The sequence below is a fragment of the Canis lupus genome, chromosome 34, assembly GCF_011100685.1.
Source record: "Canis lupus familiaris isolate Mischka breed German Shepherd chromosome 34, alternate assembly UU_Cfam_GSD_1.0, whole genome shotgun sequence".
Taxonomy (NCBI): Eukaryota; Metazoa; Chordata; class Mammalia; order Carnivora; family Canidae; genus Canis; species Canis lupus.
The window spans coordinates 37349164-37376843 of NC_049255.1; the positions used below are offsets into that span (position 1 = coordinate 37349164).

Here is a 27680-nt window from a genome sequence, read left to right on the forward strand (position 1 = left end):
GCTCCCTCTGTGGTCTATTACTACTGTCGTGATAGGCTGCCCTTGTTTTCCTCTTCAATAGATGGCCCATCAATGTGGCTTATTCGTCACTCAGAGCAAATATGGATTTTCCTGTCTTGGAGCATTTGCATGTTAGTTCTTCCTACCTGGAATCTATTCCTTCTTTTTTTTTTTTTCTACCTGCCTGCTGCTTCTCAAGATCTGGGCCTTTCAGCTTTAGCTTAAACATTGGTGACCTCTTCAGTGAGGCCTTCCCTGACCACTCTGTGTAAGTAAATTCCATCTTACCCTCCCTCAACCCAAACCTTCTGTTTCCTGCTTGAGTCTCCCATTTTGGAATCACCTGTTACCTTCTTTTCCTAGACTTGTACTGCCCAGTATGAGAGCCACCAGCCGTATGTGACTCTTTGTTTTTAAAAGAATTAAAATTAAATTTTAAAACCCAATTCTCGGATACAGGAGGCACATCTCAGGTGCTCAATAGCCATGCACAGCTAGTGGCTACTACGTTGACTGACACAGAGCATCCCCATCAACACTGGGAGTTTGAGTGGCAACGCTGCTGTGGGCTCTAAGCCACAGTGCCTGCCATTACAGTGCCTCACACAATACCTGGCAAATAGTAGGTGCTTGCGATGGTTGATTTTGTGTGTCAGCTTTGACTGAACCACAGGGTGCCCAGATGTTTGATTAAACACGTGTCTGGGAGAGTGTTTCTGGGTGAGATTAACATCTGAATCTGTACACCGAGTAAAGCAGATTGTCCTCCCTGACGTGGGTGTGGCTCACCTAATCCACTGAAGGCCAGAATAGAACAAAAATGCTGAGTAGAGGAGAACTCGCTCTCTGGTTGTTGTTGACCTGGGGCATCAGCCTTCTCCTGCCTTTGGACTTGAACGTGGATGGGAATTTATACCATCGGCTCCCCAGGTTCTCAGGCCTTTGGCTTCAGACTGGAACCAAACCTCTGGCTCTCCTGAATCTCTACCTTGCCAAACTACAGATTGTAGGACTTCTCAGGCTCCATAATTGCATGAGCCAATTCCATATACTTCTACCTCCTGTTTCTCTGGAGAACCTTGACTAATTTCGTGCTCAATAATTTATATTTGCTTTTGTTTGCACTTTGCTCTGGTTATGCTTCCCCCCCCACTCCACTACTCCTGGTCATTTGGTTTTCATCACGGGCCTCAGCCCATACAGTGTTCTGAGTTCACGTATTTCAGTGGCTGGTGAGCATTGAAGAAAGGTATACTTTGGTCTCTCTACCTTTGTAACAAGTCTGCCTCTGTGCCTAATTGCCTAACTCTAATAGCTGAGAGTTGTCAGACACCAAGTCTCTACCTTTTGCAGACCAAATCTAGTTAATGTGTTTCTGCCTTGACTGTAACTCCAGATTTTGATTATCCTGGGGTTCTAGCCATGCTTGCTCCTGCAAGATTGCCTGGCAATGGATAGTGGGGTGTTTTGTTTGTTTGTTTGTTGTCTGCTTCTAATCTGGAATTTAAAATATTGCCTGTCTCTTGATTCTCAGTTGATAATAAAAAACAATAATAATAGTATCACTATTACTATTTGTAACAGCAACCAATATTTAGAGAGGGCTTCCCACACATATAGTAAGTGCTTTAACATCTCATTTAATCCTTGAAACCAAGCTATGAAATGAGGAAAGTCTGCTTCCTTAAATTGAGGAGGCTAATTTCCAAAAAGTTAACAGCAGGGTCAGAATTCAACCAGATATGTCATCAAATGTTGGCCTCTTAAGCATGGTTCTGTACTACTTGCATGTTGTCATTCTTTTTCTGTGCATATTTTACAAGACTCCATTATCTTTGGTTGGACTTCCCTGATGCTAATTTCTTGCTAAACTATTGACCAGTGGTACATTCTCTAAAAATCATATTCCTGTGGTTAAGTGTGTTGTGTGGCACGTGGTTATTTTTGCCTATTGATACCTGGTCCTCCTCCTCTACTGCCATTCCACACTTGTCTCACTAGTAGTCATGTCTTCTTGTTAGTTCTGGCTTATTAATCTGACACAGTTACCTTTTCTTTCCTGGCCATGTCAAGAGATATATGGTTCTTCTACAGAAATAAATGTGTGTTTGGTTGAAGAAGTCTAGATGAATGGAGCTCATCTTAGATTACATATGAAGGTTAGATATTGACATTGATTTTTTTTCTGTGTGGAACACCCAAATATGGTTATCATCATTATCAGCAAATGTTTATTATGTTTATTACAATAGGCAAGACTGGGTGTCATGGTAACATGGAAATGTATAAAAGACATGATACTGACCTTTATGAGATGCCAAATTAACTATTGATATGACAATATTTGAAAAGAGTAATCAAAATACAAGGCAGTTTTGTACCCACAAGCAGCTATGCAAATGTTAAGTATATAATGTTAACTAAGAAGTATAGAGCAGTAAAGGGGGAAATGATTACTCTTGGCTGGAATGGACTGATTCACCCTGAGACCTCAAGGATGGCTAGCATTATTTTAAAGTGATGCTGAAGAAAAAGGAAGCTTTGCTTTTGTTTTTTGTTTGTTTTTTGTTTTCCAGAGACGTATCACATGCGAGGCTTTGAAGTATAATATAGGATCTGGGAAGAAGCAGAGGGTCTGTGTAAAAGAAGAAAGGGAAGAAAGTCCAGAAAATTATGTTTCGGACGGGTTATGGTAGGCTTTGGATTCCAGACAGATGGATTTGAATTTTTTGCCTTATAGACAATGGAGAACAATTGAAGGATTTTTGGCAGGGAGAGTAACATGAAAACTTCTAGTTTCAAAAATGTCAGTCACTGCTGGTTTCGGATTCTATGATGGGGAAGACATCTTATCCCAGTCAAGACTTCTCAGACTTGTGTTTAGCAGGGACAATGATAGCCTGTGGCCATATTGGGAGCCTTCCTGGGGTGTCTCCTTTTATATGAGTTTATAAGTAGTATCCCTTGACATCTGGACCCACTTACTCTCCGGGATGAAGAAAAGACCTGTAGAACCAGATTGGCCATATAGATATAGAAAGGGGCCTGAGAAAGGTTTTTATTAGATCCATAGCTGCATACTTCATGAATTATTTCATTCCACAAAGAAGGACATTCTAAGATGAATATGCTATTTTCTATCATTAGGGTCTAGTGGAGATGCAAAGATACACAGATAATTATGTTACAATGAGTAAAATGGAAAAATTGATATATACACTAATGCAGATGAGAGGGTTGGTGTGTTGGAGAGGGGGACCTAGAACATATGAAAGTCTGGATCAGCCTAAAATGCTGAGCAGGAGTTAGCCAAACATAGGAGAGCGAGACTGAGAAGGGCACCTTAGGCATAGGATAAAACTTGAACACAGGTTTGGAAGTTAGAAGAAGGAGGGTGAGTGGGAATGCCCAGCAGGATCAATTTTCTGAGTTTAGAGCAGGCAAAGAAGGCACAAAGAAGGCACAAAGGAAGATGGATTTCATTATGTGGATTTTATTTAATTAATTAATTTATTTAAAGATTTTATTTATTTGAGAGAGAGAGAGAGAGAGAGAGGCAGAGACACAGTCAGAGAGAGAAGCAGGCTCCATGCAGGGAGCCTGATGTGGGACTCGATCCCGGGTCTCCAGGATCAGGCCCTGGGCTGAAGGCGGGGCTAAACTGCTGAGCCACCCAGGCTGCCCATCATGTGGGTTTTAAATACAGAACAACACGGAAAGTTCTATGGTTTAGAGAGAGAATCTTGGCAACTTTGTAGAGGATGCATTTGAGAGTGAGAAAGCTGGAAGTGGGAGGATATTGCTGGAGTTCTGAGAGACATCGGATGAGCCTTAACAAGGGAGTGACTGCGGACAAATGGGAAATTGAAACATTGGCACCGTTTCTTAGGGCAAAGTCGAATGAAAAAGGTAAGTGAGAAGGAATTTGAGTCCTTAAATATGGCAAACATTCCAGGCCCTGTGGTGACCTGGTGTCATGCACTAGGAGCTGTTTCCGTCGAGGCATATCCTATTTTCCTATTAATCTTGTGAGAAAGAAAAACCTAAAGATGAGTTCTCTCCTTTTCCAGATGAATGAAAGTATCTGATTCTCCAGAAAATCATCAATAATAATGAGACAATAATGGGCTTGACCTGAAGCCAACAGTATATAGTTCTTGGGTAGAAAGTAACTGATACCACAAACCAGCATCAACTTAAGTAATGTGCTGCCCTGACTCCCTGAAAAGCGTCGATGGAGCTTGATAAACCTAAGTGTTGTTGGTGCTCATTCTTGAAGGCTTCCTTCTGGAGCATTCCTCTAGGCATTCCTCTCCTGTCTCATCGTGTCACACCGGTCACCCTCCCAGGACCAATCCTTGGGAGATCAGGAAATGTGCCCATCCCTGGAACATCTCATCACCAGCAGAGGGCGCCCTCACCTTTTGGTGTTTGGGAAAATTCAGAACCTGTGTTTCTCGAATCATGAGTAGGATTATCAAGTTTTATTCGACATTTTGCGGGATCAAAGGAGGGAGCAAAATCTGGGGAAAACAAAACAAAACAAAAAAAAAACAAGGTATGTCATCTTAGGTCATCTGAAAAAGGGGCAAAAGCTAGAGGAGAGTCTGGCTATACAAAACCAGGCAATCCTGAGTCTAATTTTGCTTTCAGTAGTTCACACCAGCAGTTTCTGAAGCCAATATAAAATGCAAAACAGTTGGAAAGAAGAGTACACGGAGCAGAAAATAAACCCATTCACAGCAGAGGAACAGCTTTCAGTGAAAGTAGCCAGAACTAACTCTTGTTAGGCCCTAGAAGTAAGGGAAAAAGTACCGTCTTCCCGCTTGCCATTCTATCTCTTGATTTCTGCTTGGGTAGGAAAGAGTCGCAGAATATACGGAGATTGTACAGTCCGGTAAACCATCCTGATGATGAGCATATTGCGCAACTGGCCTGCGATCATAAACTCAGCTGCCTAGTTCTTGACGGCCAGAGGCCTACAGGTAAAGACGGAGAGCGAGGAAAAGAGGGATTCGTGGGCAGAGGCAGATTTCGGTAATGGTAAAGGTGGTGTTTTGGACCTGGTAATTAATGTTCCAATTGGATCAAAGTAGACGTGCGTACACTCTGGTGAGATTTTCAAGGTGGCCTGCAGGCACCCATTTAAATCCGTTTACTGAAATGATATATAGCTAACAGTTATGCAATGGTTTACTGATAAAATAAGACCAAATGAAAAGAGAAAAGGGACTTACTGAATGCATCTGAATTTTTAATGGAATAGGAGTCGGTCTCATTGTCAGTGTTTCTCGATCGTGGCCGCTCGTGGCAATCTTAGGTAGTTGCATTTAGTGTTGTGTGGGACTGTCCTGTGCACTGCAGGGGGGGTCGGCTTCTCCCAGCACCCCATTCTTTATGCCAGGGGTGCTTGCCAATTACTTTGACCAATGAGATGGAAAAGGTCTGAAAACCACTCAGATTTGTTTATTGAGATTCTGAAGGGGAATCATAGGTACTTCAAAGGTTGATGGGACAGATTTTAAAGGTTTTTTTTTTTTTTTTAGATTAACTTTTATTTATTTATTTTTCTTAGCTGAAGACCATATTATCCAGAGCATTTTCCTTATCAGTCTTGAGCAGCATAATTTTTTGGCTCCCGAATGGAACAAAAGAGACAAGCCAAAAGAAAACTGCTGGAAGTTTCTATTCAGTTAAAAATTCAGATGTATTAAGTCACTTTATGCTTTTAATTGCTTTTATTTCATTAGTAAAACATTACATGATTATTAAATGTACATCATTTTAGTCAGCTGTGCTTTATTTTTCATTTTCTTTTTAATGATTTTTTTAAAATTTATTTGACAGAGAGCACAAGCAGGGGGAGTGGCAGACAGAAGGAGATGGAGAAGCAGGCTCCCCGTGGAGCGGTGAGCCCATGCAGGGCTTGATCTCAGGACTCTGGGGTCATGACCTAAGCCAAAGGCAGATGCTTAACTGACTGAGCCACCCAGGCGCCCTGAACTGTGGTTTAAATGGGTGTCTGTAGGCCGCCTTGAAAATCTTACAATTGAAAAATGGATTCCAATGTTGGAAGAGGATGTGTAGCTTAGAAAAGTTCCCTGAGGTATAATAATTTAAGCACCAAGTAGGAAGAAAGAAAAGGAAGGGGGAAGTGTTGTTTTCGTGATCCTATGTGAGGGCTGAACCCAGGCCATGGAGCCTCTTACTCTTTCATAACTTGCTTGACCTTACACAAGTCCCTTAATCCTAACAATCTATGGTCTGTCTCTAGAACGCAGATTATTTTAATAATACCTGTATTCTGCAGTTGCGTGTGTTTGTGTGCATAACAATATGTGTAAAACAGTTTGAAATATATGAAATAATCTACAGATTTCAGGCTGAGGCCCTTATTATTAACATGATCGTTGCCAACCTGAGGGTGAATGTGGGGGATGATGGTGAGGGTCAGAAGCTGAGTCAGATGTTCCCAACTCAGGGAAGCTTGATTCCCATACTGAAAGGACAGGAGTGGTGTGAAACAAGGTCAGAATAAGTTGGCTGGAAGCAGGAAGAGAGGCATGTTATACCTGGGGAATGTCCTCACATTATTAATATGGTCAAAATTGTTACGTGGGATTCCTGACACTTAAATGAATTTTTAAAACAATTTTATAGGTAGCATTCTCAATTTAATCCAACTCAGAAAACCGCCACAACAAAACACCATCACCACCACTAACGACAAAACCTTTTGTGAAAACCCCGTGAAGATATAATAGAGAGAGTCTGTTCTCCAAATAGTAACAGCTCACTGGTGGAGGGGGGCTGGCTCTCTCTTCCAGGGGGCTATAAAAATAACATATAGGCATTTGCTGATTTTAGGAGTGATATGTATTCAGGGTGGACATGTGGCAAAATTATGATGTGTTTAGTTTGCTTTTCACACTTTTCTAGACCCCTTTAAATAGTCCACGCCTCTGTTGTGGCATCTCTTTGCTTATTTTCCAGTGTGCTTTGTGTTATAGCCACTGAAGACCCTCCACAGTAAAACCCACCTTCTCCTGGCCTCAACTCAGCATTACAGGATTCAGTGTCTCCCTTTCTCAGTATCTTCAAGCATATCCATTCAGCTTCTCATATAAACAGGCAACTTAGAAGGCATCAAAAAGTCCTCTGCTCCAAAAGTGCTCCTCTCAATGACTTGAAGTGCCACAAAATGACACCTTAGTCTCTTCTCTAGGTCCAAGTATTAAACAGCATTGCACGTTTGTGTTTTCTCTGAAGTTGAAGGCATTATCATTCGTTAATAGCTTGTAATAAGTTATTTTCATCAGATTAATAGGAAGGCAATACAGCACAGGGATTAAGAATGCAGACACGGGAGCTGGATTGCCTTGATTTGAATCCCAGTGCTGTCATTTGCGATCTCTAGGACTTCGGACAGGTTACTCAACCTCTCTGTGCCTCGGTTTCCTTATATTACCATGCAGATAATAATAGTCGCCACCTTCACAGGATTGGCAGAAGGATGAAATGTTCTGTTCTATGTAATGCACACAGAAGAATAGAGCGCATGATTACTTGGGAAGCACTCAGTAAGTGTTAGCTTGCAAATTATTATTCTACCCAAGCGTTAACACTGATGTTTAGGAAAATGAAATACACATTGCTTTATTGAAAAGCTTATGCCCAAACAGGGTTGGTGTAGACTGCTTCCAAAATGTATTGATTTTCTAGGTTGTTATTAAAAAGTTTTTTTCTTGAACTTAAAAGACTTATAGAAGCTTATAGAAATAATTAACATAGGTAGTGTAGTTTTGTGAGCCTACAGTGAGAATGCTATTTTCTTGGTGTGACCTTCCTGAACCCTTATTATACTTAAATATTCTTGTATTCCACCCTTGTATTCTTGTATTCCATTTTGTTTGTGGGTCTTCCCTTAGAGCCCTGTAACTGTCCCTTGTAGATGAGCTATTGGTATTCTTTAGAAGCATCTCTGATATAGTATGATTTTGTGGAGGTGGGGATCATGCCTCATTCATCATTATGAATTCGCCAGAGACTTGCACAGTGTAGGCACTTGTTACGTGATTATCAAATGAATGAATGATTGAGGGATCGGTAAGGACAGAGATTTTTGAAGGTTTCCTCATCGTTGTATCCCCAAACATCTAAAACAGTGACTGGCACAGAGTAGGTCATCAATAAATATTTGCTGATGATTTTGTTAAGTGAAGGAAGACACAGATGTGCTATTGAAGTTAAAATGGGATTCGGCATATAAAACCAAATTGTCCACTGAATTAGATCTATTCCTCTGGAAAAAAATGTACATTGGAGAGGCAAACAATGGTACATGGAGTAGGACATTTGTTTCTTCCTTTGGAGATATTTTTCTGCAGGTAGGGGAGGGCAGTAATAGTTGTTATCCATTAGCTCTATTCTTCTGTCTTTAGCCGTAGCTACTACCTCATTTGTTTACTCACTCATTCAACCAAAAGCTATTGGCCATTTGGCTGATGAAGGACACTGTGGCTGATAATGGGTAGCATGAGGCAGAAAGGATACACAAATTTGTTGGGCATGGCATTTAGTTTGAGTAGCTGTAATAAAGTATAGTGCTCCTGACCTCATGAATAAAGTGTGACAGTCTCACACAGTCCACTTCTAAGGGAAACTGTCTTGCCTATGACCCCTGATGGAGGAGCAGGTTCAGGTGATCCTGGTCCTCTTTCCTCTTTCAATCAGGACGCGCAGTCCATTTTACCAACTGATGCTATCACCCAGACCAAATGTCTTGGCTGAAACATGCATGACTAGCAATCACAGATATATAGGAAGTAGGACATTCAAAAACAAAACAAACAAAACAGAAAAAAACACTGGGTAGCAAGAGGCACTTTAAGCAGTTTCTGAGACCCCTTGATAAACACCTTTCGTGTACATCGGCTATGACTGTTCTGCTTCAGGGAAGACCTCAGGTGAGAATGGTCAGCACCCTGATGCCACATGCTTGGCTCCACACTTATGGTGACCATACATGTAGGTTTTCTCAGGACAGTCCTAGGCTATTCCTGTTGTCCGAAGGGCCCCTTTCACTACCAAAATTGTCACTGTTTAGAAGATAAATGGTGTGGTCAGCTATTGTTTTCTCACTGAAGATGTTTAAAGCATGCATGCATGTTGCACAGTCACCCTCCTTGGTTCAATATACATGGTTAATACTCTGTAAGGAGAATTGTTTATCTTATCTCTAGTAGGATTATAAGCTTTTGAAGAGCAGGAATCTTATTTTTTGCTTCTCCTATTTCGTCTTTCTGGCAAAAGCTGATTATATAGTAGGTTGTAATACATTTCTATTAAATTCTATTCAACTTTTTCTCAGACTTAAGATTCTGTGGAAAAAATGCTTATATATGTGCACTTTTTCTCCAATAAGGTATGTTTTTTCTTAGAGATAAATGTATTTATCTTTAGTTTGCTAGATGACTTTCTTATAGAATTTATCGGGAGATGTAATCCATAGGAACTCTAATTTTTATGCTAAAACTCATTTCCAAATGCTTATTTTGTAGTTTTAAATTTATAGGTTGGAATCAGAAAACTTGGCTATTAGATAATAAAGACATATTTTCACTACTCCACAGGTTAGCCAATACACACAAACGATTAACCAAAGTAAAATTTCTATACATTATTTCTTAGATGAAAAGAGAATACAGGCTGGGCTGAAGAAGAAAAAAAGAGGGATTCCAGGTATGAACAGTGTAAGGAAAGCTACAAGATTAGAAATGAAAATGGTATACAGATTAGAGGCAATCAACCATTTATTAATTTATTGAGCACTGACTATGTGCCAATTACAAGTAATATTTATATTATTGAGCTATTGGGACAGACTACATGGAGATGTCAGAAACCAGATGCTAGATTCAAGGACTACAATTGTTGAGTTTACAAGGTAATAACAGTTTTGCTCTTAGGAGAAGTTTTGTATTCTTGAACTGGTTCATGGTATTGATTTTAGGAAACTTTTACATTTCTTTTGAGACACAGTGCAATATCTGTTTATTTAGATGTTTGCTTGAAGGGGGTTTAATGTAGGCAGAGATGATGCTCTTTCCCCCCCCCCCCCATAAACCACAGTTTGCATGGTGTTTGTCTTCTTTTTTTAATTGTGTTTTTAATTTTGAAAATGTGCCCAGAGGAGTTAAGTAATGGCAGCATATTTATAAATTAAAATATAAATAAATAATTTTGGAAAGCAATAACAGCTGGCAAGTATTTTTTCAAGAGAGTTGTTTGTAAGGGAAGAAACAGTTCTGTGAGCAAACTAGTTTGCAGAGGGATAGATTGCACAGAAAGAGTCTCTATAAACAAAATTCTATTTTTAAAAATAAATTTAAGGGAATAAGTGTATACTCTGAAGGAAGGTGTGGGGCTTTAGGGTATGTCTAGGGCTGGTGGTGGGAGTGAGGTCTGGGGCGCTAGATAAATTATAAGGGTAAATATTCATGGTGAATGTAAGGGAGACCCTGTTTCTTATTAAATTTATATACTCCACTAGATTCTGGGTATAAAGAGTTATAGAGTTAAAGAGTTAATAGTAACCCTGTTAATGTACTTCTGAGCTGCTACTATAGCCCTGGGGCTGATCAAATGTGAGACTCGGGAAGTCCCAAGGCCTATATTAATGGGATCCATTTCAGATTTTCTTGAATCAGGAGAGTGCTGGGGTTTGTATCCCTGAAGAGACAACGTAGTCATTTGTGCCTCAGAGAGAGGCAGGATTTAAAAAAAATCTACTGCCATGGCCATAATTTTACAGAATTCACCTGAGGAAAGGAAAATCTTTTACAGAAATCGATTGGTAGATACTCCATAATTCAACGATAGTCTTTTGAAAAATTAACATTTGGTACACAACAAACCTAAAAGAAGAATCTTATGGGATCCCTAAGAGAATTATGTAGACTATACTAGCAGAGAGGTAATTCCCTTTGCCTTTGGGGTTGGGCTTGTTCCCAGTTTCTTGATGAGGAACCCCAAAAATGAAGACTAGTATAAAACCCAGTAACAGCAAAGTCACATCAGACATGCATTTAACCTAATTGGATTCCATAATATTGGTGAAAAAAACAAAAGGAAAGATGAAAATTTACATAGAACCCAGTGCCAGCTTGCCATTTTATTAAAAAAACTGAAGCCCACAGGCAATGAATGGAATCCGTCAAATCAGCAATAAAATCATTGCTAGTTTTAAACCTATTTTTTAAATGTGAGAAAGATGTTACGGATTTCCCTGATCAGTGGCAAAAAAACCAAACATCTGCCAGGCAAGTGGGTGGTCCAAGTCTTATAGGAAGAGCTTTGATAATTAACGGAGGGCTAAGGAAGAGTTAGACGAACTGGCAAAGTCATATATGGAAGATGGAATGATGACAATGAACAGGAAGGGCCAATAGAAGAGAATCTTCATTAATTTGCCAAAATATTCCAAGCAGAGAAATTGAGTGACAGTTTCTGAATGTAATATCTCTATGGATATTACAATAAGCATTAAATATTTTTTGTGAGCATATTTATACATAGATTATATATACAAAACCCCATATATGCTTTACATGCTAACTTTAAAAACTAACCTCTTCATATCATGCAACGCCATTCTTTCCTTTTCCAGAGTGCATCTGAGTCAGATCCCAGAAATCCCAAGTTAGTTGGGGGAGAAGTAAAATCTTGTATTATGCACGTGGGGATATAAGCCAGTATATGGAGGTTTTCTTCCATTATTATAATTTGATTTGTGTTCACAGGTTGGTAAGGCTTAGAAAAATTCAAATCATACGAGATGTAGAGTAAAAATTACAAAGTTTTCATTAAAGAGTCTGGATCATATTATTTCCAATAAATCCTTTTGTTGACTTTTATAAAGTTCTGGAATAAGAAGCTCCCCTTTTTATTCTGTATTTCTTTTAATAGATGTCTGGTTTAAGGGGATTTTACCTACTTTACCATTAGATTCAAGATTTTGACACTCAGATTACATTAATCTAGGTAAGGAGTCCCCTTTTGAAGAATTTATTCCTTTTAATTCTGACTTAAAATATCATTGTGTTATAGTATGTATTTAAATAGCAATAAATACTATCTTTCAGTTCAGAGTACTCTAACTATGGTATGTTATGTGCTAACTGTGGTATGTCATATGAATTCTAATTATGTTCCACAAATATTTTATACTGTGATTAATGTGATTGAGTCCTGAAGATAGGTAGTGAAGGAGAAAAAGGTGAATCAGTCAGTTCCTCATCTTCAAGAAACCCCTGGTATTTTAAGATAAATTTACATTTAAGGAAATTATTATGACAGGGCATATGGGCTAATAGCTATTAAAGACAAGGCACAGAAATAATACAGAAAAAATAATAATTAATCTTATCAGAAGGAGTCAGGGAAACCTTCCTGGAGGAGGTGAACCACAAGAAGGGCTTCACAGATAACCAAAGAGGGAAAAGGTATTCTGAGAAGAGGATATGCAAATGTATATAAGTATGAAACAGCATGCTGTGTTTGGGTAGTATTTCAGTATTAAAGTGTGAGTGTGGGATGCCTGGGTGGCTCAGTGATTGACCATCTGCCTTCGGCTCAAGTCCGGGTCCTGGGGTCCGGGATCGAGTCCCACATCCAGCTCCTTGTGGGGAGCCTGCCTCTTGCTCTGCCTGTGTCTCTGCCGCTCACTCTATGTGTCTCTCATGAATAAATAAATCTTAAAAAACAAAACAAAACTGTGTGTGTGTGTGTGTGTGTGTGTGTGAGTGTGTGTGTGTGTGTAAAGGAGGCCAGAGAGACAAACAGGGTCTTAATTACAAGAGACCTTTTAATTTTTTTGCCAGGATTTATTTTGTAGATTATGGAAAGTCATTTAAAGTAATTAGTCTGGAGAGAGATGTGTTCAAATTTGCTCTGTAAATAGAGCATACTACACACCTTGCTTTTTAACCTGCTTTTTAAAATAAAAAATATGGTGAGGATAGCTTGCACATTAGTAAATTTGCATCTGTAGCAGTAATTAAAATGGTAGCATTGTATTCCATGGGTAATTCCAGTATTTAATTAATCAATCCATTATGTTAGATAATTAAGATACTGGAGAGTTAAGTTTTTGAAAGCAATAGGGTTCAGTCTAGAACATATGTTTTGATTGAGATGCTTATAATACAGTCAAGTGGGAATATCCAGAAGTTGCTTGAATATATAAATGTGGAGGTTGGGAGGAAGATCTGAGAAAGTAGGCATAAATTTGGGAGTCATAAGTAGATTGATTAGTTAAAACTAGCATTTAATGGCCAAGGAAAAGTAGACGCACAATTAAAAAAAGAGTAAAGGAGATAGGCCCTTTGGAAACAGTAATTGTTAAGCAGTAGGTTGAACAATAAGGGATTAAGAAGGAAAAGTTAGAGAAGTAGGGGAAAAAATCCAGAGAGTATGATGTCAGGGAATCCAGGGGAAGGAAGAGAGTTGATTCTCATAACTTTTGGAGACATCAGACTGGGTTCTACCATTATTCTCATTCCACAGAGGTTTAAAGCTCTTGCCAAGGCCAACACAATTGTAACAATAGAACTGAACTGCTGATCTTGATTGGCTAGCCCAAATCTTAATGGAGTCAGCACCAGATTTTATGACTCAGGTAATTAAAGAAGAGCATAAAAGTATATCAAAATAAGCTCCAGAAGCTAAAATTAAGATGGAATCTGTAGGAGATATAATATGTAGAAAAAGAACATGTTCTTAAATTATAGCAGGCAAAGGATATCCCAAAATAGGCTGGGAGAGAAAGATGATAAAAATGTCTTTAAAATGTTAAGTCTCAAATTTAAGAATATGGTGGATGAGATGATCAGAGAAACACTACCTAGTATAGCTGATACTTTTACACAAGATGGACTGAAAACAAACATAAAAAATAAGTTTCTAAGGAAATTTGTTTTGAAATAATTTGAAATTTATGGAAAATTTGCAAAAATAGTACAGAGAGTTATGTATATTGTTCTAGCTAGCCTCCTCTAATCTTGACAACTTACAAAACCATAGAGTAGTGAATGAACCAGGAAATTAATATTGGTACAGTACTACTAAATAAACTACAGATTTTTCTAAATTTCACCATTTTTTCCCTTATTGCCACATTTCTACTCCAAGATCCAATTAAGGATCCCACAATACATTTAGTTGTTGTGTATCATCAGTGTCTTCCAGTCTTTAACATTTCTTCATTCTTTTCTTTCCTTTCATGGCCTGGATACTCTTAATGAGAATTAATTGGTTATTCTGTAGACTGTTTATCTCAAATTTAATTTGTATGATATTTTTTCATGATTTATCTGAAACTATGCATTTTAGGTAAGAATGCTAGAGAAGGGATGGATGTCCTGATTGCATACTAATGGGGGATGTATGTAATGTACATGTTTTATTACTGGTGGTATTAACCATGATCACTTGATTATGGTGATATTTGTTCATTTATTTCACCATAAAGTGACTAGGATTCCCTCTTCATCTGATAAATACTTGAAGGAGATAATTGTTTCTTATTGAATTATAATTGACATACAATTTTATATTAGTTTCAAGTGTACAACATAATGATTTGATATTTTTATACATTATAAAAGAATCACCATGATAGGTCTAGTTACCATCTGTCACCATTCAAAGCTATTACGATATTATGGACTGTATTCCCTATACTGTAGATCATATTCCTGTGACTTATTTATTTTATAACTGGAGGTTTATACCTCTAAATTCCCTTTACTTATTTCACCCATTCCTCCACCCCCTGTGCCTACACCAGTTTGTTCTCTGTTTCTATGGTTTGTTTTGTTTGTTTCATTTTTTGGATTTCACATATAAGTGAAATCATGTGGTAATTGTCTTTGTCTAACTTACTCACTTAGCACAATACCCTTTAGGTCCATCCATGTTAAGGCTTGATTTTACTCTTTTTTTAATGGCCAGTAATATTTCATTGTGTGTATGTGTGTGTGCATACAGACAAATGCACAAATGCACACCATATCTTCTTTATCCATTCATCTATTGTTTTTAAGATTTTATTTATTTACTCATGATAGACACAGAGAGGGAGAGAGGCAGAGCCACAGGCAGAAGGAGAAGCAGGCTCCATGCAGGGAGCCTGACATGGGGCTCGATCCCGGGTCTCCAGCATCACGCTCTGGGGCGAAGGCAGGCGCTAAACTGCTGAGCCACCCAGGGATCCCCTCCATTCATCTATTGATGGGCACTTAGATTGCTTCCATATATCAGCTATTATAAATAACACTGTAATGAACATGGGAGTACAGGCATCTTTTCAAATTAATGTTTTTGTTGTCTTCAGATAAGTACCGGAAGTGGAATTGCTGAAATTAAAGTCCATTAGTAGATCTTGCTTGGAACGATTATTACTGTGGTGTTTGCTAACACTGATTTTCTCTCATTTATTCTACATTTATTAATTGGTATTCCTCCGTAAGGAAGAGTTTTATTTTATCCCCCATATATTTATTCAATTATTTTTATATTAGTATAAATTCAGATATGAATATTCATTTAATCCAATGGATTATAAAAAAATTCAATGGGTTATAATTTGATGCCATCAATATTTACTTTGTTATTCAAATTGTATTTTTTTTAAAGATTTACTTATGAGAGAGAGAACACGCATGAGCTGGGGGAGGGGCAGAGGGAGAGGGAGACAGATTCCCTGCAGAGCAGGAGCCCTACACAGGGTTCATTCCCAGGGTCATGACCCCAGCTGAAATCAAGAGTTGGGTGCTTAACCCACTGAACCACCCAGGTGCCCCAGTTATTCACATTGTTTTAGCTTTGGCCATTGAGTGTGCCATTTGCTTGGCTTTTTGTGTCAGTCATTTAAAAACTATGTAGATAGTGTTACATAAGTAAAGGGGCTCTTTTTTTTCTGAGGATGTATGTTAGTATTTACTGATCTAGTCACTTGCTTTTGATAGGACATGTATATGGGGAAAAGTAGACAAATCTTGAGGTTTTCAGCAGAGTGAAGACTGAATAGACAACCTGCTTAAAGTTTCTCTTACAAATAACATGTTAAATGAAAGAACCAGGAGAAACTCTTAATAGAGCAAAATAGTGGAACAGCATATCAGCCTTGGCCTTGGATCCCGGTGAAGCACAAAAAAGAAAGTAAGAAAGTCTTCCTTGGGAATTCCTAACTAGAACCTACACTATCCTGGTTTGGAAGTCAAATCCACACTTTCTACAGTTTATGTGGAAGAGCAAAAGGCTTAGACTAGACAAGACATCCCCAAAAAAGAATCAGTTGGTAAAGTTTCCTTTGCAGGATATCAGGATATATTATAAACCATCCTACGTAGGATAGTGTGGTTTTGGCAATGCAACAGACAAATAGATATATGAATAGAATAGAGACCACAAACTGACATATTCATACATGGAGAACTGATATAAACAGAGCTAACATGGAAGATCAATAGCAAAAGGATTTAATAAGATAGCAAGATAATTGGCTCAGTGTCATTAAGGGAAAAATATAATGAGAGAGTCCTACCTCCCACCATGTATAAAAAGCAATTATCATAGGGTCAAAACTTTAAAGGTAAAGGACAAGCTTTAAAACTTTTGAATACAAAATAAATAAAGAAAGAAATAAATAAAATTTTTGAAGACAATATAAAAGCTATATGATGAGCTTGGGATAGGAGAGAATTTTTTAAAAACCTGAAAACAGTGCAAATCATAAAAGAATTTGACTATACTTGACTATGCTAAAAATAAGTCTTTGGATTTATTTTTTATCAAAAGATACCAAGAAGAGTATGATTATATAAACCATAAATTGGAAGGAATTACCTGCAACATGTATTGCTAAAACGTATTAGTACCCAGAGTATATAAAGAATCTGATCCACTGATAAAAAGACAATCCAATAAGGAATGAACAAAAGATAAATACACAAATGGAGAATTTCACAGAAGAGGAAACATGATTGCCCAATAAATATATTAAAAATGCACAAGCACACTAATAATAGAAAAGTGAAAATGTAAACCAGAGTGAGGCAATACCATTTCAAACTCACCCAAGTGGCAGATACAAAGTCTGACGATACCAAGTGCATCCTTTGTGCAGGAGTTGGTGTCTTGGTGATAAGACTAAGCTCAAATTTCAGGTTTGCTACTTATCCACGGTATTTGGTAAGTCGTGCAAATTCTACCTTAAGTTCTTTCACCTAAAACATGCAGAATATAATTTCTTTGCAGAGTTCTGAGGAACAAAGCTAATGCACCACCAGCATCTGACATAGAATTTGGCAAAGAGAAGGGATCATGGATGATGGCTGCCAAAATTGAGATAAATTGGGGTGGTAGCCTGGGAGTATAGTGTTTATACCAAAGTTGCACTTGACATAATTATTTTGGAGTGAGTGTTTTAGGGTTTTAAATATCACTGTCAAAGCTTATAACAACAACAACAACAGCAGCAGCAACAATGACGACGACAACAATAATAATTTCAGGGCTATTCATTGAGGGCTTACTATGTGCCAGGCACTGAGTTTAATGTTTTCTATTCATTGGTCCATGCAATACTTTACAAAGTAAGTATTATTATCTCCATTTTATGGTTGAGGAAATTGAAACTGAAAGACGTTACTTAATTAACTTGCCCAAGGTCACACATAGCTAGTCATCGGTAGTCCTGGTCCTAGGAGTGGAACAAGCCAGGGTCTCTGGCTTGACTATATTTCTCTAATGCAGACAATTCCTCTTCAGCAGACAGATACACAGAAACAGAGCTTTTGACTTATAAGCAATTTTCACAATTAGTGGCATCAAGATTAATTTATGTGCAAAATAGTGTGATGAACCCATGCCAGTATTTAAAAAGAAAGGGGAGGGGGACCGGTGAAGAATTTCAGAGTTTCTGGCAGTGTGCTGTTAGGATTTCCAGCCTAATCTTTTGTTAGGGTATTGCTATTTTTGACAGAAATGAGGAAAGGAAAAAGGGAGAATTTGGAGTCAAAGCCAGGTGACCTGAACAGTTCTCTTTATGTCATTGGAACTTCCACCTGCCCACTCTGGGGAGCTCTACATTCTAACTCGCTTCAAGAATAATTAGAATATCTCTCAGAATGAAATAGGATGCTAACATTCATGATATATTCATATGCAAAACTTTTTAAAAAGTCAATTTCACCCCTTTTAACTCCTTAAACCAACCAAAATCATGCCTTTCAAACCCCCACGTTAGTTAATACTGGGTTTCCTCCAAACACAGACATGACTCTCAGAGTGAGACAGGGTCTAGTAGTATTTGTGGTGCAATCTGTTTCTTGTTGTGCAAGACCTCAGGTGATGATTGCAAAACATGTTCTGGCGTCAAAGTTGAGAAATTTATTGTCTCTTTAGGAATCTTCATCTATCTTCAGAGAGCTCTCATTATTAACAACAACAAAAGCAATGATATTTTTTATTCAGAGTTTATGATGTGCCAAGTACTGTGCTAAGTGTACTACATAGATTATCTCATCATTCATCCTCATAATAACCTCTGGGACATAGATGCTATTACTATCTGCAATTTATAGAATAAGACATGGAAGTTTTGATCCATTTGTCATAATTTCAGCATCTTCAGAGTAAACTCTAATTTACTTGGCAACACTTAGACATTAGAAAATAGCACAGAACACTTGGAATTAAATTTGAGCTCCTTTGGGTTAAACTTTTTTTTATGTTTAATTGGTTTTCTACATTTCACTATTGTAGAAAATGTGGAATAGGATGGGCATCTGATTGAAGAAAAAAAGGATAAGAAGAGAACATCTTTATTTCTTCACACACAAAATGTGACACCCTAGGGCCTTTCTGCATTCCCTCTTATGTAGACTTTATTGTTCCACCATTTTTTTTTAAAGATGCAAGGTTGGATTTATAGGACAGAAAAAAACTCTTTCTCTGTATCCTTCCACAAGTTTTCTAGGTCATTATTTGCAGAAAGTACACAAAGTCTAAGGATGGTGCATTTCTAAATTATATTAGACATGTCTATAGGTAACGCAAATACATAGCACATATCATTCAAAACAGAAAAGGGACAAAAGTAATTATCATGATATACATCAGCAAAATGGAGGAATTCACAAAGTCAATCAATGTTTGTTTTCTCTAATGAAGTTTTGGACGTCCGTTGCAACAACCGGTGTTAAATTTCTTTTCTATACGCATGTAAAATTATTTATTCTTCCAATGATTTACTTATAATTTGGATCATGTCCAAAAGATTCAACTTTTCTTAAGGGAAACAGTTACTTTTAAGCCATCAGTTATCATCGCAACCTTAAGATTAGTACTTTTGTTGTAAGATTAGACATTTATGAGTGTGTAATTTTAAATCCTTAAGATGTAAAAGATGGTTAGAAGCTTGAAGCTTTAGAGTATTTTAACCTTCATTTTTTTCCTTGAAGTCACAAACACTATAGACCTTACATATGTACAGGCTGCGTGCGTTGTAGTCTTTTAGTCAGATATTTAACCTAAGTTATATGAAATGACTACGTTTGTCTTTATTAGTGTCTGTTATAGAAATCATATGTGAAGAAGCAACACTTTATAGTGCTCAGGGTTCATACAGCTTTGTCATGCCGAGGGAAAGGAAAAATCACTTGATGGTGGTATGATTGTGTCTATCTTCCAACATACAACTAACTATATGTCACATAGGACTGATTAATGCTAGCCCACACTAAAGCTGTTCTGGTAAAGGCAAACTGTCTCCAATAAAGAAAGAGAAAGCCCTTCAGGCAGATGGCCAGTTTAAGAATAAAAATTAGCCTACAGTCTTCATTTATACTATTTGAAGGCATAAGTGAGAACTTATTTTAACCAAAAAAACTGTGATGTATTTTTAGTATCTTGCATGGTGTTTGAATGGATTTTACACTTTCAATTAAATCAGAACTAAGTTAAAATAAACTCCTAACACTACTATCATCTCTTCAGAATCACTTGTCTTGAGTCTACCTGTCAGTATATTCTCCTCCCTTGCAAGATACACAATAATCTCTTAAAATCATAGAGTTCTATGAGGCTGTAACAGCTGACGTGGTTTCTTGCTGCTTGTGGTTGTAGCACTATTCCTGAGTGATTGCTTTTATCAATGGTAATATCACTGGGGCACCTGGGTGGCTCAGTGGTTGAGCATCTGCCTTCGGCCCAGGGTGTGATCCCGGGGTCCTAAGACTGAGTCCTGTATTGGGCTCTCCATGGGGAGCCTGCTTCTCCCTCTGCCTGTGTCTCTTCCTCTCTTCCTCTGTGTCTCTCATGAATGGGTAAATAAAATCTTAAAAAAAAATAGTAATATCACTGTTTTATGTTACTAGATTTCTGAACAAACACTTAAATTTATTTTGGGGTCACTCTTTTTTTTTGGAAAGTTGTGATTTATGTATGCATTATTTTCAATTTCCAGTGGGATCAGCTTTTATAACAAAATACCAGCAATAACACAACCAAAGTCCCAAATCCTTTGCTGGATCCTCAGCATCCCACCTACTTCCATTTCTACTAACCTCTACTATCTATCTGGCTTCTCAATGAGTGTAGTCATGAATTAAGTCATCTTAAAATATTGTGTTTTGATTTGGCTGAACAGAAACCTACTGCCTGTGTATTACCTTAAGAAGGGAAAAGATAAGAGTATATTAGACTATAGGGATACCAAGATGCCTGGGTGGCTCAGTGGTTGAGCCACTGCCTTTGGCTTGGGGCATGATCCCAGGGTCCTGCGATCGAGTCCCACATCGGGCTCCCTGCAGGGAGCCTGCTTCTCCCTCTGCCTGTGTCTCTGCCTCTCTCTGTATCCCTCATGAATAAATAAATGTTTTTTAAAACAAGAAAGAAAATTTTAGACCACATAGTTTATTATTATCTAATCTATTTCTCACAGTATTATATATAATATAGCGTTATACAATACTATGACAAATAAAAGGTAGAAGAGACAAGATCTAATGCAACAAATCAGTGAATTACATTTTCATGAATGGGATTACTTCAGCTTTTCTAAGATGACACTGTGTTTGACAAACTTGAAATAATTGACATTTAAAAGTTAAGAAATTTATTCTTGCCAAGTTCTGAAAGATATTATTTCTTGAAGACTCAAAAATCTGCAACACTGAGCTTGTATATAGCAACACAAACTGGACTTGAATATGGCCACTCCCTTCAGAAAGGCTGTGGTTATGGTGACCAGATGGCCAGTGTGGTCATAGCAGCCCTAATTTATTCATATTTTCCTGGTATTTCTTAATAGTGCCCATTTTCACTAAGTTTTAAAGATAAATTATATGGTCATTGTAGTTAGTGGTCTTGAGTTCTCTGTAACTCATACAACTCTTTTTTCTTACAATTGGCCTTCTTCACACACCATCAGCCTGAGATTTGTGAGCATTTAAATGTATTATTACTGTCCTAGTATCCCTCATCTAGTTCATACATGTAGAAATACACAACAAACTCCGCCTTCATGATGGATAGAAGCTTTTGTTGTACTTTCCCCATTAGTATTACCTTCTGTTTGCTTCCTCTTACACAGCATGGTCCTAACTAAAGATTCTGTGTAATACCATCTAGTTTTTGCCATATAGGTATTTACTATAGGAGGCATGATACTACCACCATAACTACTATGTGCACACTCATATTTATCTTTCAACCAGGGTTGACTAATTTCATGTAATATCTTCTTACTGCTGCAGCTAAATGGTTCTTAACCACAAACTCAAAACTGGCTAATTTAATTTGCAAGCCCTGACCTGGTGCTTGGTATGTGCCAAAGTCTGTGGAAGTCATTGAACAAACAGAAGTAAAAGACATGCCATTCATATTATCAAGAGTTAGAATTTCTCTTCACAAAATAAAAATAGTCTGTACTTTTGTTTGTTTCACATCTCTGCATATTTTTTCTTGTCTACCATCTTTGTTATGAAGGTAGAGTCAAATGATGTGTGTATGTATGTGTGTGCCAGTGTGAGTGCTGGGAAAGAAAAGACAGATTCAAGTAAAGACATTCTACTTCAACACATATACTTTTATGTGGATAGAAACAAAGAGATGTTAAAGAGCTAGGCTACTTGCTATTTCAGGTAAGACCTCACAGGTTGGCTGTTTCTTGGGGAGTTACAGCAACTTCAATTTAGATTTATGGCCTGAAAATGTGCTTTCATCAATTTTACCAGTGTCAGTTGTCTGCTCAAGGATGACCAGCATCCCTGCAGAGCCTAAACCAAAATAAAATATCCTTATTTTTATTCAATTTTCTACCATCTATATATTCTTGCTCTCTCCTCTGGTAGGTAGGATGTAACTAAAAGAATATTGACCCATAAAATAAAAGGACCTGCTCATTGTTGTAAAGCTGACTGATCCCTTCCATTCCACTACAGGTCATAGCATTTTTCTCTAGCCTTTCTGGTTGAGAATCTCAGTTTTTATGAGGCTATCCTGGGAATCTCTTCTGGAGTATTTACTAGATATCCCTTCCTGGGTAGAGCTGGTTAGGCTCAGAAAACCTTAGATGGCCTAATTTCTAGGGACTGGTTATAAATACTCTAATGTGAATCAGAAAGAGATGATTCACTTCACTGCAAATCATGATTTGAAGACTTCCTAAGTCACATAGTAATGGCATTCTCTTGTATTTACTAAGTGTCTTTCAACTTCAGAAACATGACTACTTGGCATTCTAGAGGAAATAACTTTGAGGTGTTGGCTTTTCCAGTTTTAATGTAATGTCCTCGTAAGAGGCCTGAACCAAACTACCCAAATCTCCAAGAAGTTAATTGATAAACATGAATCTTATATATATGGATTTGCAACTTATTGTTTTACATTGCAAATCTAATAGCTAAGGGACACTATGTTATTTATGTTCATTCTTTCCCTTGGAGAAACCATAATGACTAATACTGTATATTGAGGACTATACTTGCCAAGGAAGCCAAGGTGAAACTCTTGTATCACAAATTAATTGTATCTGCTTCTCTGTTGGAAAGTCCATGCCAGTATAACCAACAATTATTAGGAACTCCCTCAAGGAATATTGTCAGGTGGGTCATTGTATATTAAATAGATACACTTAATTTCACTGCAGGGATATACATTTCAAGGACAATGGTTATTCGGTTCCAATTTTACATGACAAATACTAACAAACTCTTAATTTTCAAGTTCTTATTGTTTGTTTGTTTAGGATCCATAAAGAATTTTTGTCACAACTTTAACTCAGCCATGCTTGATATAGTTAAGTTACAGTCAGTGATATGCTGATGACTTGACTCTCCCCGGACCCAAAAAGCCTAAATTTGTAGCATTTGCTAACTTCCAGAGTGTAAATTCTCCCAGCTTTGCTAATTTCTGCTCTATTTTAACAATTGGCTCTCCTCAAATTCCAGAAAATCAATATTTGGCTTTCTGAAATTTATAAAGGCCGACCTCAGCACACCACTAGCAGTTTTTTTACTAGTTGTAATCTAGTTCTGAAGTTGCATTTATCCTTCCATTGATCTTCTGATTAGATTCAGAAGACACGTTAATAGACCATTTCTTAGAAAATACTATTTTACAAATAGTGGTATCTGTTTACTTTGGACCTATTAGCTTCATTTGTAGCTAGGGACTTAAAAAGTATGGTACTGAAGGAAGCTTACCTCTTAAATGTTCTCTCATTCACACAGTCAGGAAAAGTATGTGGGTGGAATGAAAGTCACAGAGACAACTCAGTGGAGAAAATAAAATGTAGGAAGAAGTCATAAATGAGTACAAAAGATGGAACACAGTAGAGAAAGCATAAGGAAAAACAGAATGTAAAAAATGAGATTGATAAATGGACTATTTTAATTTTTAAAAATGCACATTAACACACAGGTGGCATTTTGGTTATTTGACTGCAAAGTGATTGTAATTGGGATTAATTCTGTCTTCTACCTTCGTCATTTAATTCAGTTTGGAAACTCTTAGGACCATCTTATAAAAATGGAATTAATGTCGACTTCATGGTATTAATTTTATGGAACCATTTTATTATCCATTTAAATTCCTTAAGCTTCACTTTCCAAGTGTTATTTGCAAAGTTTCTAAGGACAATAACCACCTGCAACATAGGCTTCTCATCCCTATTACTGCAGATCTTGGAGAGTTGTGCTTGGAGATAAGCGTAAAAACCACTCACATTCTCTTGCTAAATTCCTGAGATAATAAAGTGGACAAGTAAGAAATGGCAGCTATTCATTGGAGATGGGGAAAATTCACTGAGAGATTCATCAAAGGGAAGGGAAATCCAATATGATGAGCTTGACTCAGGTAGAAAAAAAGCCTTGGCTGTCATAGGTGAGAAGGAACTCTGAGTGTAGCACTGAAGATGTTGCACAATTCTTGTAATATATATATATATATATATATATATATATATATATTTTTTTTTTTTTTTGCTGTAAGTCTAGGTTCTGGGGATGAGAATATTAAAGACTGCTTCACAAGGTTTTTTATAAAATACATTGGGGTCCAGGAGGCAATATGTTAGAACAGCTCTAACAACCCTTGATGTTATAACTGATGCCATCTCCTCTAGAAAGAGCTCCTAAGGTCTTTTTCATGTGGTTGGATTTCATTTTTCCAGAACTCAAGAAAGAGAGAGTCACAGAATTGTGTCATTACAACCAGGACCAGGAAGCTACTTGAGAGCAAGAGGTCAAGTTCATTTCTAATCTTCCCTGGAAGTTTTCCCATCATTATCAGTGACCTCATGGCTGGAAAGTTTGAATTTTACTAAGAGCTATGAACATGAAATGGCTTTAATTAAAGAAAAAGATAGTCAATAATTGTTGGTTTGACGTTTATAAGACAATAATTCTGGTAAAATCATACTCCATGAGAGAAATGGAAAGTTCTATTATGCTATTACCAGAAGCTGAGAATAAAATTAATTTAACTTGAAATAAATCTTCACAAAAGTTATAACAAACATACCGGGCAGCTTCTGAATATCTCTCCAGACATCTAAACACTGTTGCCTGGCGAAGATGATTTCGGAAATAAGCTGGGTTTAAAACAATGCTCCTGTAAAAAGATAAAAGAAATGCAAATATTATTAGGTTTTTAAAAATCAATTACCAGAAGTGTGTAGGAATGAAATAACATGTATTCAGTTTTATGTACTGTGTATTTTAAAAGGTACTAATGAATGAAGCCCCTGTCTTCCTGTAATTGTCAGTTAAGACAAATAAACAAGTATTATGGAAAAACTAATTAAGTTTGCATGATAAAAGAATTTTATTTATAGTACTGAATGTCTTTTGTAGATATGACAGTGAATCCAACTTATATTACATATAAGACCTGATGTTATTTTATTTGCTTATGTTAATAAACCAGGCAAAAATCAGAAGTTATTTATGGTATGTGTACTTATAATGAAGGATGGGTTTGTTAGCTGTTGAATTTCAGTTAAAAGAAAGGACCTGGAATTTGGATGATGTGTTCATTTGCACTCAATAATTAGGTGCTTAGTGGAATGAAAGGAACCTGTACCATTGGAAAAGGACTCTAGTCTTGACCTTGCCACTTCTGGGGAGGCCTTCCTCACTTTGGGCTTCATTTCTTTTTTACTGAAATTATAAGGCTTGGCTTGAGGATAAGATGATCTATCTATCCTTATTTGTTGATTTTTCTATCCCCTAAGTTCTGGAATCTTGATTCATGCCCAGATGAAAAGATGATCATTCCCTAGCTGTCTTCTTGCCTAAAGATAAACTGGTAGGCATTTGCCTTCTTTGATTCATCAGAAGCTAGGCACTGTTCAAGGCATTTGATATAATGAGGTGAACTAGACATAGTCCAGGGCCTATCACCACATGGGGAGACAGCTATTAATGAAAGTTTTAAATGTAGCTTCTACTACTAGAGTGTATCTTGTTACTGATGTGGGACACAGAATGTTATAAAACCAACACAGTATTATTAAGCAAACTTCTTCTGAGCCTGTTTTCACAAGTTAATGTGAATCACTTGGAATTAGTTCATTATTGAATTTGGTTTTTATCCCTTTTGAGAATCAAATGTAAACTATATACCCCTGCTCAGAAAAATGCACCCAAACATAATTGCCCAAGTTTAGGGAATTCATGTGATCCCTGAAGCCTAGTCACGTCCAGATGAAAAAAACATGCCAACAAAAATAATTTCATTCCAAGAGCCACTGCTTAGAGAAAGGATAACGTAGAAAAGGAACATCTATCTGGTCCATGTAGAATCATGGAATTATATGATGCTGAGATGGATTGATTGAATGATTCAGCTCACTTTAAACACAACAGAAACCAGAGGGGTTATGGGACTTTTCTAAAATCATACACAAGTTAGTTAAAGAAAGGTTTCAAGTTTATTGTGTTTCCTATCTCTAGCCACAGTCCTTCATACTACACCCATGACTTTTCCTATGATAATTTCGGAATTAAAGGGGCCTAGGTTAGTGAAGTTTTACATCACCCTATTTTGTACAAATGAATACATTAAATCCCAAGAATGTACATTATTTCCCTTGATGATTTCTTATTAAAATGTTGGAAATCTAAAAGCTATTACATGAGTTCATTCCATATCAATACTGAACTGCTAATATTTTACATTAATTCAGGAACAGACTATGTTTATATGTTTTATCCTTGTAAAAGTCATTTTATAAAAGTATTATGAGAGGGAGTAAGAGCAGAGCTCTGTCAGGGGCCTAGGACTTCTGACGAACTAAAATTTTTCTTTCACATTATAGCTAATTCTTCCTTCTATCATTATAATCATTCATTCACTTGTGCATTTTTACTAAGTGCCTAAAAATGTAAGGGGACAAAATCCCCTCACATGGGAATGGATGTTTCTAGCCTTTGACACTTCTTTGACCATGATATGTAGTATTCTGGTATTGCTGAGCTATTCTCTAAGAATCTTGCTTTGTCAAGCAAGTTTTGTTTTGTTTTGTTTTTTTCCAGACAAGTTCTATTGACAAAATATAAAGGCTGGAGAGGAGGTTGGAGTGTGGTGGACACGAGTAGTAGTGAGGGAAAGGTTTCATTAAAGGAGGAGGAAGAAAAGGAGGAGTCATCAAAATTGTCCGGGATGTAGGAGAAAGAGAAGATTTTCAAGGGTAGTGAAGATTGATGACGTAAACAACATGGGAACTATTTCAGTGTGACTTTTAAAAAGGATAGTTTTTAATTTTTTGTTTTCTTTAAATTGTTTGTAAATACAAGTCCTCTTTTTTGGTGTTGAAGAAATACAAATAGAGGACAGGAGTTTAGAAATCACTAGAGCAAACTGGAATAGATTCCTTTAGCCATAATTTAACCCTAAAGGGTACCATGCGAGTCATAGCTTTATCTGAGGGACCCAAAGAAGACCTGGAACCAATCTACCTGGGAGGTGAAGAATGTTTAGAAACTTGAGATATATTTGACAATTTATTATTTCTGGCTCTCATACTGCAGCATTCACTGTGCTTATGATATGCTTTATTAGATATTTGGCAAAGAAATGCTAGTGGTGATTATTGAAGCCTAGGTTTTACA

General features: G+C 37.2%; 1 protein-coding gene across 9 annotated transcripts in view; it reads right to left on the reverse strand.

Annotated features, from left to right (window-relative positions):
* The window catches only part of SPATA16 (spermatogenesis associated 16), a 236212-nt gene that overhangs the window by 104706 nt on the left and 103826 nt on the right, over positions 1–27680 (reverse strand). For all 9 annotated transcript variants that reach the window (XM_038583921.1, XM_038583920.1, XM_038583919.1 and 6 more), the window contains exon 4: positions 25090–25179. In XM_038583921.1, coding sequence (XP_038439849.1) covers positions 25090–25179 — 90 coding nt within the window. The remainder of the gene's footprint in view (positions 1–25089; positions 25180–27680) is intronic.